The sequence below is a fragment of the Carassius auratus genome, chromosome 46 (genome assembly GCF_003368295.1).
Source record: "Carassius auratus strain Wakin chromosome 46, ASM336829v1, whole genome shotgun sequence".
NCBI classification, from domain to species: Eukaryota; Metazoa; Chordata; class Actinopteri; order Cypriniformes; family Cyprinidae; genus Carassius; species Carassius auratus.
The window spans coordinates 4,959,271-4,973,418 of record NC_039288.1 but is presented as its reverse complement, the minus strand read 5'-3'; the positions used below and the strand labels follow the sequence as shown (position 1 = coordinate 4,973,418).

General features: G+C 38.9%; 1 protein-coding gene across 18 annotated transcripts in view; it reads right to left on the bottom strand.

Moving 5' to 3' along the window:
- The window catches only part of LOC113063923 (calpastatin-like), a 37,457-nt gene that overhangs the window by 13,376 nt on the left and 9,933 nt on the right, over positions 1 to 14,148 (bottom strand). For 9 of the 18 annotated variants that reach the window (XM_026234374.1, XM_026234357.1, XM_026234358.1 and 6 more), the window contains 8 exons: positions 6,167 to 6,229; positions 5,057 to 5,194; positions 4,512 to 4,631; positions 4,034 to 4,138; positions 3,770 to 3,814; positions 3,580 to 3,675; positions 3,363 to 3,443; positions 2,807 to 2,857 (listed from right to left, as the gene is read on the bottom strand). In XM_026234374.1, the coding sequence (XP_026090159.1) occupies positions 2,807 to 2,857; positions 3,363 to 3,443; positions 3,580 to 3,675; positions 3,770 to 3,814; positions 4,034 to 4,138; positions 4,512 to 4,631; positions 5,057 to 5,194; positions 6,167 to 6,229 (699 nt within the window). Of the gene's footprint in view, positions 1 to 2,806; positions 2,858 to 3,362; positions 3,444 to 3,579; positions 3,676 to 3,769; positions 3,815 to 4,033; positions 4,139 to 4,511; positions 4,632 to 5,056; positions 5,195 to 6,166; positions 6,230 to 10,211; positions 10,376 to 14,148 lie in introns of those variants that run through there. The other 9 variants (XM_026234370.1, XM_026234371.1, XM_026234372.1 and 6 more) reach the window with 6 other exon arrangements.

Here is a 14,148-nt window from a genome sequence, read left to right as displayed (position 1 = left end):
ACGGTTTAAAGATTCCACTTTAGGAGGGATCTGAATGGAGCTTACCGCAGAACGTTGAGGTCGAACAGGACAGGAGCAGATGAGATGATTGTCGCTCCCGCAGTACAGACAGAGGTGAAGCTGGATGCGACGCTGGCGCTCAGAAGGAGTGAGATGGGTGGAGTCCACTTGCATAGGTTCAGGTGCTGGAGGAGAGGCAATGGGAATCGAGGACGGAGGACTGACAGCGGTAGATGGATTGTCACAGGCAGATAAACGTTGAGAAACTCGAATGGTCTTTTGAATGAGGTTCTCAATCCCCATGGAGTCATCATAAACAACCAATAGCTGACGGATGTTCGGATTCAGGCCGTGGCGGAAAGCGGTAATCAGGGCCGACTCGTTCCAGCCACAGGATGCCGCCAGGGTGCGAAACTGGAGGGCATACGTGCTGACAGAGGAGTTTCCTTGACGGAGATTGTAAAGCTGATCATGGACTGAGAGATCTGAAACTGCCTGGCCAAAGACTTCCTTAAAATGAGATATGAAACCTGACAGGGACTTTAACACTGGGGAATCTGAATTCCAAAGGGATTGTGCCCACTGGAGAGCTCTGCCAGAGAGTAGGGAAATAATAAAGGCCACCCGGGCGGAATCGTCGGTAAACTGATGTGCTTGCATTTGGAAATATAGTGAAACCTGAAGCAAAAAACCACTGCAATCCTCCGCCTCACCACTGAACGGCGCTGGTCGGGCCATGGGACTCGCAGAGGCAGCCGGCGAAGTAGCGGGTGTTTGCGGAAGTTGGTGTCGGCGTGCAGAGTGAAGGATGGCTTCGGGGATGGTGGAAGGGTTGTCCGGTAAAGATGAGCGGATTGACTGGCATACTGCTCGCACTAGTTCGGCAAACGGGTCTTGAGATGGATTCCCTCCAGGCTTCGTAGGATTCTGCATCTTCGGTCTGATCTTCTGTCACGGACGAGACAGGAGGCAGACAGGATGGTCAGTTTGAGAGTTTTATTTGCAGAATGCTCCGAACCAGACGGGAATATCAGAATGAGAGCGAGTATGGACCAATATCGATTTACTGAACGATCTCTAATCACAAGAAGTGGAAGTGGGATCACCGAAGGAGGACTGAAGGCAGAAGAAGACGGACCAATCTTTGAGGGTTCTCAGAAGATTCGCGGATTCTCAGGTGAGTGTTGAGACAGAGTCTGTAAGCCATGTAATGACGAGATCAGACGGAGACTGAAGGTTGAGGCGAGTATATAAGGGTGAGCAGTGATGAAGGATAGCAGGTGACGGTGATGAGGATGAAGAGATGCAGGTGATGACAATTAATATTCAGGGGATGACGAGCGAGTGGGTGGAGGGAGTGATGATGATGGTGGAATCCTGACACAGTGTGTATTTGTATTCTCTAGTCTAAAGCATCAAATATTCACTTACAGCACAAAATGTGGAGTTTTTCTCAAGTGCCAAGTTCTGCAAGCTCACGAATCCTCTCATTATAACAACGTGTAGATACAATGGTAAAAAGGGGATTCGCTGTGCTGTGCAGATTAACAGAACATCATGAGATCGCGATGAACTGAAGTGAATGACAACTTTTAGTGATTACTGAGAGAGCTCTTTTTGCGCAGAGAAGAAAATATCATGTTTCGTGTCATGATTTTATTTCGGCTTGATGTTTCAAAATGACTCACTTGTGTGATTTTCCTATGTGCACAGGTGCGAACTGTGCGAACAAATGCACGAATGCAATGACTGGAGATTTCCCCTTAATAATACATTTACATTTTTACATTAAGGCAAACCCTGCCTTAAGTACTCTAGTCTGAAAAAAATAAGCCTAATATGGAATTAGAACCGCATCACGTTGACTTATTATTTACTTAAGTTTTGAAGAGTTTATAGTAAATTATAAACTATGAGAGAGAGAGAGAGAGAGAGAGAGAGAGAGAGAGAGAGAGAGAGAGAGAGCAAGCAAAATAAGGGTTAGGCATAAAAGAGCACAGTTATTTTCTGTCTTGCGGCCCCCAAATCACTAAGTCCGCCTCTGCTCCTAGGGTGCAGAAAATATTTTTTTTATTAGGGTATGCATAAATTATTTGTTATTAACATTTTGTCAGCTTATTTTTATAAATAATTGGTAATAACTATATACCATTTTTATGTAAAAAAATAAAATAATAATATAATACTAAAATATTTCCATATACATATATTTAGGATTTCGTCCCCTTGAATTATAAGGTTCTATCTGCGTTCTGAGTAGTTTTGAAGATATTGAGCTTTAAAGTTTTTTGTGTTCCATAGACTTCTGTAGATAGAACCTTTTTGTTTTTCAATAAAAAATCCCAAAATGTACACAACTTAAAATAAAATATCACATAATGTAAATAAATTATCACAGAATAGAATATGTGAATAACTCAATTTTGTCAAAAATGTCAGATAGAACCTTTATTAAGGGATTTTTAAAATGAGAATAAGTGAGTCCTTATGCAAGCAATAAAAATAAAATTAAATTTGAAAAAAAAAAAAAAATGTTTTAATAAGGATACATATTTTTTTAAATTGAATAACCATGTAGCTCTATAGTAAATGTTAACAAACTTTACATGCATTAGATTGATGTGGGATAAGTCAGACAATAACAGTGTGACTGTAACAGAAAGGCGTAGAATGCTAATGTGGTGTTGGGAACACTGGAGACTTTAAAAGTGTGTAAACTACAAGAATGTGAGTCACATGATCAGAAAAGGGCTAAAAACAACACACTCAACACACTGACAGTAAAAGGCCTCTGCAACTTGCCTACCTTGGGAACATCTTTAGGCTTCTCAGGAACTCCAGCAGGTGTTTTCTTTTCCTGAATAGACAAATGAACAAACGATTTGACTCGAGCTGATTAAAACAAGTGATTGAAAAACATGCGTGAAACAATACTTTGAATTAGACAGAAACAGACTCTAAAAGACTTTCAGACATCACTAAGCTATAATTAAAAGGCAGGTTTCATGAAGGCGTTATGAAGACAGAAACAAAACAGAAATGTGAGGAGAGAGAAGGAATGAATGTTTGAAAGAACAATTCACCCCCAAAAGACAGCATGGCTACAAAAGCCCTTCTTTAGACCACTTTTGGTGCATTCTGTCCATTTTGAAGCTTAAAAGCCTCAATCTCTTTTAATTGATATTGCAAGGAAAAGAACAATCAACATAATCTCAAAAAAATCCTCATTTTGTGTTGCATGGGGAAAAAAGCAAATCATCCAGGTTTGAAACAACATATTTTTGGATGAACTATCACTTTGACTCTTAATAAAATGAAAGGAACAAAGAAACGGTTCAGAATAGGTATGATCTCCAACTGACCAGGTCTGCTCGTCTGTATCCGGGTGGCAACGTGTCATCTCTCTCACCACAGATAACACCCTTTTCTGCTTTTACATTTGGCTGAGACATGCAATACACTCCATTAGAAAACACACATGTAGAAAGACACAGGCTTTTAAACTATCAGCATTCACAAACACATGCTATAACAGCTTAAGTTTAACACATCACTCTAATATCTACATTAATGCAGTACCTCTTTGACCTCTGGTCCAGTGAATGCTGGGACTTTAGGAGCCACAGGTTGTGATGATGGTAATGTGCCAGACAGGGCATCAAACGGATCTACATCCTACACACAGGCATAAAAATAAACTCAGTGGGATGTTTTTAACGTACAGAGTATCTGATTATCACACAAAGATAAAGTCAGCATGTAAACTCACCTCCGAACTGACTTTAGCTCCTGGAGGACCCACTTCCACTTGCACCTGCAGCACAAAGCAAATTATTTTTTTATACTTTTTTTAATACTTTTTTTAATACTCCAAATATTTGGATACTTAAAGTAATAAGATACACTAGGTGCTTCTTTTCAAGCACGAATGTCTTATAGTTGCACCTTTAGCATGAGAATGGAAGGGTAAAATAACAATGCAGATGTAATCTTATTGCACTCCTGATGATCCTCTGTCATTCCATTAAAGTACCTTTTGAGCGCTTGTCTGTTTTTGCACACTGGCCGGGGCTGAGGGCTTCCCGACCGCCGGATCCACCTTAGCAGGTCCCGGTTTGGACGAAGGAACGGTTGTGCTCTATAAGAAGCACACGCACCACATTTTCGAGAATTAAGACCAAGTCTGAAAACAATACTGTGCAAACGAGCAGCCAAAGCTAACCCAGAAAGCGAAAGAGTAGAAAGATAAGATAAAGTTTTATCTTTTCAGGAGTGCGATGATGCAGCTCCAAACAAATGTTTGAAAGATAAACGCCATGAGAGGGGTGATCCAAGAATGAGACATTGCCGAGGTGGGACTATCCATCAAAAGAGAACGATTGAAGTAAAAGCAGGAATAACTGGCAAGCGGAAGATGATATCACAAAAGTGGCATGTCCATGAAAGTCTTGTTTGCAGAGGAAGTTGGACAAGAGAAGCCAAACCCCATTGAATGCTGTGCACTGGTGTACCTGGGCCTTGTCTTTCAGAGGGTCTGTGGCCTTCACTCCTGTCATCCCAGCATGTCCCGTCCCAGAGCTCACAGCTGGGTCTTTAGCAGAAGGTGCAGGTGTGGGTTTAGAGACTGTAGCCTGCAATCAGTATGCAGGAGTAAGAACGGAATACAGATGCACTAATCAAGATGCACTTTAAATATGAAGATGAGATGGACAAAACCAAACTAAGATGGCTTGCAAAAGGGGTTTAGTTTTGAAATGGAAGAGGAGAGACTTTAAACCCAAAAAGTCCTGAATGTGTTGAGTGTTAAGACCCAAAAGAACAAATACCAAAAACAACATCTCCATTAGACCGAGAAGTTTGTGCAACAAATGGTCCTACAGAAGTTGTGGAAAAGAAAACAGCCCAAAAGTGTATTGTTAGTGTTCACCAAGAAACCAAGTTAGGAAAGAAAGGCAAAGAGAGTGTTTAAGAAAAAGCGCAGTGTGGCCCTGATGAAACCCAGCGTGAGGAAGGTGTGATAAGCCTGTAGTCCCATTAAATCCAGCAGACGGTCTACCTGTGGCGTTACTTGAGAAGGTCCTTTCTGAGTGGTGGTGAAGCCTCCACCTCCTGATGCTCCTGAAGGAGCTGCTGGGGTTGCAGGAGTGGTGCCGGGTTTGACAGTCACTGCAGTAGATGGTTGTGTAGGCCCTTTCTATGATGCAGATGTGAAATGGCAATCATTTATCATGTTTAAAGTGTTTCTTGTTGAGAGAAATGCCGTAAGATTCTCAGCACCTGAGCTCAGTTGTGCCAGAATGGCATTAACTATAGTCATACTTTCTCTGGGCAGATCTTTATTTGTGTAGGAACAAGAACGTCATGTTTTTATCGGATATAGAAACTTGTTAACCAGGGAGTTTTGGGACAAGAGATACAATTAACAAGCACACAAACAACAGTTACAAGCAAGCATATCAAAAGCTAACAGCTGTAACTAGATTTGAGTAAAGTGAGTCATAGGGCAGACGAAACACAATGTCCTGCCACAACCAAATATCCCAACATGCTCTGTCCAAAGGCAACAGATAACCACCAGAAAAATGAAAAGAGCATTTCTGTTAACTACCAAAAAGTCTCAAAAAGCAACCAACAATGTCTTCTAAGAGTCCATATATATGCAACAGGAAAGTTGAAAGACTTCTATGTCTTTCTTTTTTTTTGGTGCTGCTTGATAAATCAACCAACAACCACCCATAACACCTTAGTATTGTTGCAAATCAGTGCAAAAGACAGTTTTTGTTTCCAGAAAAAGCTTGTTTTTTCTTCTTTTTCATTTTATATCTTTAGGGTTCCCATAACTTTACACCAGTGGTTTTCCATGATGTTCCATGACTACTGGAAAACAGGAACAGCTTTAAACACTTTATGTGAATGGACAGAAGACTTTTCTAACACCTCTTAAAAACACAGTTGCATCCCTCAGAGAACAGACACCTGAATATCTGAATATAGGAAAAAGCAGATGGCTAACAACATCCAGTCGAGACGTGATTGGTCGATAAATTTGTAGAGTGGGCAATAAACCTTTTTGTGGAATATGAGTCTTTCCATCAGAAAAATAAATTAGATAGTGTGAATAAATGGAGTAAATGAGAGAACGACTGAAAAAAAAGAGGGGTTTTACCTCATGTTTTGCAGGATTCGCTGTGGAGACCTGAGATGCTGGGGTGGGTGTGACCTGCTGAGACTGCAAAAAACAAAGACAGAAAGAGAAGAGTTGAGTGTTTGGGAAAACATAATGCATTTACATTATTTTGAAAAAACATTATTGCTGCTATCAATAAATAAAAATGCATTAGTTCTGCTCTATGGAGCCCATTACTTTCCCCCAACCATCTCGCTACATTAAAAATAGACAAATTCATATGCAAATGTTTAGTGTGAAACATGAGGTCATCCTGAATCAGAGAGAGGAGAAACCCATGAACACATGATCAAACACACACACACACACACACACACACATATTTGTGAATGATTTTAAATGAGAGCAAAAATGCAAAGTGGATTTCTAATCAGACACATCATTAATAGATACAAATCAATATTTCACTGAAAACTGAAGCAATAACAATCCTATATGACTTACTGTAAGGATAACATTTTTCATTAGCTCTTCCAGGTTCACAAACTGCATTTGAATAACTATACAAGACCTTAAACCACCAAACCACCATAATCATGGCAGTCACCATACTTTTCAATTCAGCTGTGCCTTATAAACAGCTGCTTAATCATGAAATTGTGACAGCTCATGGCTTGTCTTTCTATTGGCCTTTACATTTGCTCTATTTTTTTCTACCCAGAAAGTCTGTGAGTGAACACAGCCTCAAGGAGCACCCAACATATAGATTTACTGTTTCAATGTTCCATGAAGTGTTCTAACAAGCTCAGCAGGTTTTAGGTTATGTACTGTATGAGGGTGGATTGTTGATGATGTAATACAAAGAACCAGAGCTAATGACACAGTTAAATGCTCAATGGTATTCATGTGATATAGCTCCCCCTTTAAAACCTGAAGCTGTTGGCCAATCAAGTGATTAGCGACAGGACATTTTCTCAATCTAATTCTATTTATAGAGTATTTGCACCCACTGTGAAATCTCATTGGTCCAAAATTGAATTCTATGCAACTCTACATTAAACATCAACTATATCTTTTGATTGTGTCACATTGTCCTACATGACCTACTTGACATAGAAATCATGTCACATGGTTGTCATGGCAGGTCAGAGGAACTTAAAAGAATATTAAAAACATAAGAGATCACTTCTTCTTTTTAAAGACTACTTTGTCCTTATTTTACTTTCTTCATGTTCTTCAATTTATTAGGTGTTATCATTACGAAAGAAAGAAATACATAACACTGATAACAAAATATGATGACAATAACAACAGTTTTTATTATTTATTCCCAATAAATGTAAATAATATTATTAATATAATAAATTATGATAATAACAAACATCAAGCATTATACAGTCTTGATGTTTTTCAGATTTATGGACAATCATTAAACAATAAACAAAAATAGATAATTATTATACTTAATATTATAATAATTTGAAATATTACTATCATTAGTATATAATGTAGTACTAACATTACTACAATCTTTACTAGAATTATCAATATTATTAGAAATATTAGAATAATCATTTTTTTAGATACTGACAGCCGAGAAAGACAGGAAATGATGATGTGTGATGAGAAATAACCAGATCTCTTAAGATCACACATCAGAGCATGTGTGAAGTCGCTGGGGTATATTTTTAACAATAGCCAAAAATTTTATGGGTCAAAATTATCAATTTTTATTTTATGCCAAAAATCATTAGGATACTAGGTATAGATGAGAATATTTTGTAAATTTCCTACCGTTAATATACGAAAACGGATTTTCTCAGTATTTCGATTTTGTTGCACCCGTCAGATTCCAGATTTTCAAATAGTTGTACAGTATCTCGGCCAAATATTGTCCGATCCTAATAAACCAACTCAGCTTTCAGATGATGTATAAATCAAAATTTCGAAAAATTGACACTTAAGACTGGTTTTGTGGTCCAGGGTCATATACAGTATGTGCTAACCAGTCCACTAGGCCGTAACTTCTAAAACTTTTTTAAATGATAAGTAAGGGCTCACAGAATAGTAATTCAGGACGTTTTGACGCTCAAATCCTTGCCGTTGTACTGATCTTTGACCGTCAAAGACACTTTGCTACCAAATAATCTGTGCAAGGGCCCTTAGCATACATCAACACTCAGTGTTCTTTCTCTGAGCCACTAAATAAAGATACATGAGCACCAACGATAATAAAAGTGCTGGCTCTGAGCATATGGACAACATTAGAAAAAACTCTTGAAACTGAAGTATTTTATTTATATCTTTTGGAAATACTTGGCTGATACCATAATAACCCAACCCATTTAACAACAATACAACAGAAAAAGGTGGAAGTCCATAATAGAGCTACTGAGAGTACATGAATTGAATGTGCATGGGTGTAGAGCTAAACGTTGCGTGTAAGAAACCACCTAGATACATGCCTTTTTGTCAGGTAAACACTATGCATGCTCAGCAAAAAAACACACACACAAAAAAACAAAGCATTATGGGTAAATTTGTGGGTAAAGACAGGCCATGTACAATTTAAAGGGGCGATATGTATAGAAGTACTGAAATGAATTTGATGCTGACTGCATTCAAAACATTCCACATATCTCAATGTTACTACAACAGAGGATCCTCTAAATAATGAGCAGTTGAAATCATTTTTCTTTTAAATGTTATGATTAAAATAGTCTAAAAATATGACCACATGATTCACACCATCCTAAATGACAAGCTCACATCTTATCTCAATATAACAATGGTCAAAATTCCTGACGGACTATCTAACTATCACTAACTGATCTCTCACACAACATCTGTGCACATTCTGACAACTCCTCCCAGAAATCACAATGTGTTAGCAGGCGTTAGCTAATGTGACAATGGAAATAGCAACACGGGTTGGGTACAAACCACACAGGTCTTCTCCAACCTGTTTTAGCCTCAGTCCCACTGCCCTCATCTAATTCAACTATCCTGAAGCAGCAAGTTTGGTGGAGTCGCACAATAATTCTGTAGACACACCCTATTAACATAACAACTGGTGATTTATAAACAGAAGTAAGCTATGTTAGCATTGATTCTTACACCCCAAGAGCTCAAACTCCCTCCAAAGCACTATTAAACAGGAGAAATCTGTCAGCAGTAACCTCCTTGTTTGATTCTATTCTTTAAAAAAAATCATGATTTATGCACGTCTCCACACAGGCTACCTCAAAAGTACCCTCTGTGGTTACGGAAAGTTAATTCATGTGACGTCTGAAGTTTCACATTCAAATGTTTGTTTAAGACCAGCTATTAGGTAACCATGACGACAACATTTCTGTATTATGACAACTAGGATGAAACGACGATATGATGTTAGCAGTTAGCACTGAGGTTTAAGGATGGAAAGTTTAACTAGCATAATGAGAGGTTCATTAGCGAAGAGATTAGCATGACATAGGGCAGATTGTATTTCAAGACCAACTAGTTAAGTGTCTGCAGTCAATTCTGGGACTAGAGAAATGATTTATGCAAATATTATCAATTCTGACTGATAATGACTTAAATGTTGGCTTGTACATTACAAATTCCATCACATTATTATGAGGGAACATCCTGAATTTGAAAAATGACTTCAAGTTGCTACTTGCAAACAATCTTTAAGTATATACAGTACTAAATGGTCAGCAGCAAAGTTTAGGCTAAATGTAATTGTGAATGGTATACTATAGTGTTCTGACATGCAGAATTGCATGTCAGGAAATCAGAAATCATAAACTTAATACCTTCTAAAGCTAAATCCAATGCAGTCAACAGCAAAAAAAACTGTAAAGTTAGTAACCAGCTTTATTAACAATTTCCTGATTAGATGAAGTCTGGTCAGATGAATCAGTAAGAATAAACAGAGGCCTTTTCAGTCTCTCAAACAACAATGAAGCAAGCACAGTTTCGTTCGTGCCAAAAGCACTGTAATCGTTTCCACAAACTGCAGTGCAGTTGGCACAACTTCAGCTATCAGGTACAGCGGCAGGAAACCACAGACAGAAATGCAAGAGCTGCAGATACGTACCATCTGTAACAAAACTGTTCCGTTTCACCTTCCCCTGTAATCCAGTCTAAAAGACAGTCACTTCTAAATCCTTTAGGCTGAAATAAACAAAATATATCCCTTATGCACAGACGCATACACTAACACAAACACACCCAACAGTGAAGCCAGAAGCCTTCAACTCCTCCCACTCCACCACGTTGTCAGCAGATGCCCCTCCCTCCAAGTAGAGAAGTGTTCCTCCCATCTGCAAAGCGAGCCAGGAGAAATGAACACAAGTCTGTTTCCATACTACTATAAGAAAGTTGGAGTTGGGGTGGTGGTTATGGGTTTCAAAGATAGGGCGACTGCAGTGGTTTGAGGGGGTCTGGGCTGGTCTGGACTGATAAGAAGTTGTGCACATTTCTGTAGAGGCTGGTGAAGAAAAAAGTTGCCGTGCAGACAGTACAAACCTCCCAGTTCTTGCCTGTCAGACTGGGTGTGTCTAATACACTCACTGCTCAGGAATCTGAACTGAAAACCTACCATCAGCCCAGAGAGAGATAGAAACAGCATCACATGCGCGTCAGTCCACCACACCCAAAGCATGGATAAAGAACAGAGAGAAAGGGGGACAGAGAGAAAGAGAGAGAAAATGAGTTTATGCACATAAGGTAAAAAGACAGGATGAAAAACAACTGGGTGAGTCATAGGCCCTGCTTTAAACGGAAGCTTGGACTTGCTGCAGAATTGGTGCTAGTGCTTATGTAAGAGGAAGATGGTGTAGTTACGTAGTCTTCATATACACTCCTACTGATAAAACAAAAAGCTTAACGGTTTTGTTTGTTCTGACAGGATGCCATTTTGAATACAAACCCCCAAACATGGCAAAACCAAGACTACTTCTATGATAGAACAGTGCCCTCTGGTGCAAACATTGGTCAACAAACATCCGAAGTTGATCAATGAGAACACACAAAAAAAGCTTTAACCCTCCCAGATGACTAAAATAAGCAGATGTGTAATAGTTTGATAATGGTTACAATAAAAACAAAACAAAAAGTGTGTGTGCAGTGATGGACAAAAATATTGGCACCCCTGCATTTCTAGTCAGATAATGCACAACTTCTCCCTAGTATTTTAATTACAAATACTTTTGGATTATCTTTTTCTGATTATTATTTGAAAAACACAAAAAGCCAAATCTGAGACATTCTACTACACAGAACTCGGAAAACGGACTGGACAAAATGATTGGCCCCTTTTCAGAATCTTGAGAAATAATTGTATTTCAAGCACGTGATGCTCCTTTATTTTGTATTTCAAGTCACCTGTAGTAATTCACAGGTGCTGGCAACATAGAAATCACACTTGCAAACAGTTAAAATGGGGAAAGTTGACTTAACCTTTGTGATGAGAGTCTATGTGTGCCGCACTGAGCATGGACAAAAGAAAGAAGAGTAAAGAACTGTATGAGGATTTGAGAACAAAAATTGCGGAAAAACATTCTCAAAGCTACAAGTTGATGTCAAAACATCAATACATGAAACGATGAAAGACTGCAACGAAGGATTGTTTAAAGAGTTGACATAGAACCTCAGTCAACTTCCAAACAAATTCAAGCTGACCTGCAGGCACAGGGTACAACAGTGACAGCTCGCACTATCCGTCGCTATCTGAATGAAAAGGGACACTACAGTAGGACTAGGAGACCCAGAAAGACCCTCTGCTGACATACAAACATAAAAAAGGCTGATTGGAGTTTGCCGAAACTTACCAGAATAAGCCAAAATGTCCTGTGGACAGATGAGACTAAGATAGAGTTTTTGGTAAAAAAAAAAAAAAAAAAAAAAAAAACATCATTCTATTGTCTTCAGAAAATGAAATGAGGACTGCAAAGAAAAGAACAAGGTCTCTGCAGTCAGTCATGGTGGAGGTTCACTGATATTTTGGGGTTGTTTTGCAGCCTCAGGCACTGGATATCTTGAATGTGTGCATGGCATTATGAAATCTGAAGACCACTAAAGAATTCTGGGCTGCAAGGTATGGCTCAGTGTGAGAAAGCTGGGTCTCCGTCAGAGGTCACTGGTCTTACAGCAGGACAATGAGCCATAACATATTTCAACAAGCACCCAAAATGATTTAAGACAAAGCACTGGAGGGTTCTGAAGTGGCCAGAAATGAGTCCAGATCTACATCCCAGAGAGCACCTGTGGAGAGATCTCCAAACAGCAGCTAGGAGGAGAAAACCTTCAGATCTCAAAGACCTGGGGAAGTTGGCAAAAGAAGCGTGGTCCAAAATTCCAGTAGAGAGCTGTAAGAAACTTACCGATGGTTACAGGAAGCGATTGATTTCACTAATTGTTCCAAAGGGTGTCAATAATTTTGTCTAGTCTATTTTTGGAGTTCTGTATAGAGTGTCTCACATTTGTTTTTTTCTCAGTTTTTTTTTTTTTTCTATACAAACAAAAGAAATAAACATGAGAATACCAAGGCATTTGTAATTGCAAAAATTTTCTGGGAGAAGTAGTGCATTATTTATCTGACAGGAATGCAGGGGTGTATTAAAAAAACAGGATTTTAAAACATAAAAATTTATTACTAGCAGCATGTATGTATGTTTATACACATACACATACACACACATACAAACATACAAAGATAAACAAGATCTTTCAATAGATATTATAAGACCTTAAAATGGATTTGATGTAATGTCTATTAAATCGTATTATATTATATTATATAACCCAAAGTAAAAACATAAGATGCAAGGGAAGTAGAGCAAGACAGGAAATTGGAGGCAGGAGTTGAGAACAAAGGATGGTCTTGAAATTGCATCCCCAGGACCACAATAGCTGTGTCATCAGTATTTACATATATAACGACCATCATGCCCAAAAATGTAATTACTATGGTTTTTCTGTGGTTCTGTATATTTTTATGGCAATATGGTAGAACATTTTGCACAGCTTAAATGCGTGTTCTATCTCACATTTAGATTTCATCCAAGTGACAAAGATCATACATCGGTGACAACAAAATCATTCACAGTGGGTGCAGCTGGGCGGAGATTTTGAGCTTTACAATGCGCTTATCACAAAACACACCAAACTCCAACATAAAACCAAATTCTGTGTTTGTTGTCATGCGAATCCTGGAATGCAGTTGCGTTCCACAAAGCCACTTCTGAGGCAGGGGACCTTTGACCGAAACCAAATAAGGGAAACAGGAAAGAACCATTGACCCAACGCAACAGTGCTCGAGTTAAGTATCCTGTCCTGATAGAACAACTAAAAGAACCAGATTTCTTCACTGTCCATCTGTTTAAAGGCGACACAAATTCAGCCCATTTTAATTCTATGATTTGATGCATCGCTAAAATAAATAGGAATTATTTGGGAAAGTGTTTTTGAGATCACTTGAGCAAGGAGAGGTGTGTGAATTGTGAACATGAAGCAGGCCTCGGCATGACAAGTAACAGTGAGTGACTAAACAGGAGCGTTGCATAGCAACCCATATCTGTTAGTAAATGAGTCTGTCATCAGAGTCCCACCCAGACACCGAGTTCGAGAGGTGAAAGTGATGAAACCTACTGTAGGAGTGAATCTCAGAAGGCCACGAAGTCTATGTATGTGCATTTCAAGTTCTGCAGGCTCAGAACTGACAATCAGAATAGAAAAACTGGAAAACAAACAAGGCTCTGTAAACGCTCTACAGAACTCGGAGGTCGCTCTGTTTAAACACTACTCTGTTTGTTTGAGCGGTCCTTGAGTTCCAACAGAGCTGGAGAAAGCTACCCGTTAGCATTCACATCTCAATGGCAATAAAAAATATGATTTCCATGATAACTGAGGTGCTGTAAGTCAGAGCTTTTAGAGCTAATTATAGAATATTTCACAGACAGGTTTCTGTCTTGTGATAATGTGTTTGAAACAGTTGGGACATATCAAATGGTCCCTTTTTAGCCCAAAAAAAG